This window comes from Miscanthus floridulus, chromosome 15, assembly GCF_019320115.1.
Source record: "Miscanthus floridulus cultivar M001 chromosome 15, ASM1932011v1, whole genome shotgun sequence".
Taxonomy (NCBI): domain Eukaryota; kingdom Viridiplantae; phylum Streptophyta; class Magnoliopsida; order Poales; family Poaceae; genus Miscanthus; species Miscanthus floridulus.
The window spans coordinates 6155061-6156245 of record NC_089594.1 but is presented as its reverse complement, the minus strand read 5'-3'; the positions used below and the strand labels follow the sequence as shown (position 1 = coordinate 6156245).

Below are 1185 nucleotides of genomic sequence, written 5' to 3'. Positions count from 1 at the left end.
GTTGGAGAAAATAGAGGGGGGAGAGACCGGAGAGGGAGGCCGGAGAGTTGTGAGGAAGAACAGACGTGGGCACGGGACGCCGGAGATGCATGCTGTCACGATGGGCGTCGTCGCCTGAAATCTCTCTAAGATTCAGGCGACTGGATTGTTAGGAAATGTGCGAAAGAATTTATGTACAAGGAAGCTCATATATTTGACATTCTGAATTGTTGGGGTTCCACCGCAAAGGGAATTGAAGACATATTACATATGATATATAGAAGCATTGACATCTCGGTCGATCATATCGACGGCACAAAAGAGCCGACATGCACGCACAGTACATCACAGCCCATGCATCATCATGCGCGAGAACTCGTCGAAGCACACGAAGCCGTCGCCGTCGGCGTCGACGCCGCCAATCATGCGGCGGCAGTCGTCAACGGAGCAGCAGTCATCTCCCAGCGAAGCGAGCACGGCGCGGAGCTCCTCGGCCGAGATCCTGCCGTCCCCGTCGGCGTCGAACACCGCGAACGCCGCCCTGAGGTCGCCCTCGTCACCCGCCGCCGCTACCACGTCGACGACGAGCCCGGCATCCGCCTCAGCGAGCATTTCCGCCAGCTCCTCCTCGCTCGAGACCACCCGGCGCAGCGCCACCTCCAGCTCCTCCCGCGTCACCGCCGTCGGCTTCCAGCTGCTAGTCCTGCTGGTGCTGCCCGCCCCGGGCGCCGACGCTCGCGGTGGGGAGGGTGGCAGGAGGACGGTGCGCGGCATGGTGACGGCGGACGCGCACTCGTGGGAGGACGCGGTGGAGCTGAACGAGCTGCCACCGCCGCTCTTCTTGCCGTCCTTTGACCGTCTCCGGCTCTTGCTCGCCTTGGGAGAGGCGGCGGAGGAGGAGGAGCCGCCGCAGAACGGCACGCTAAGCTTCATGGCTGTGGTTGCTGGTACGTACCTTGCTTGCAGGTGGTGATCGAGGAGGACACGTCGAGGAAGGAAGGTGGGATCGGAGGCGATCGATCGAGATCGACCGACCACGAGCAGGGTGGAGAAGACGAGAGGGAAACCAAATGCAAATAAGTTGCCAAACACGAAACATTATTTGATTATTATCTCAATGCTAGTATATATATTTACACAATATATATATATATACACACACACGGTAAATGCCCGTGCATTGCAACGGAAACACATAATACCACG

The 1185-nt window shown here is 58.5% G+C and overlaps 1 protein-coding gene across 1 annotated transcript; it reads right to left on the bottom strand.

Annotated features, from left to right (window-relative positions):
- Positions 1-324: 324 nt before the first annotated feature.
- LOC136508954 (probable calcium-binding protein CML36) lies at positions 325-912 on the bottom strand. Its single transcript, XM_066503734.1, has one exon. It carries the CDS (start codon positions 910-912, stop codon positions 325-327), a length of 588 nt encoding a protein of 195 aa, XP_066359831.1.
- Between the last annotated feature and the right edge of the window lie 273 nt (positions 913-1185).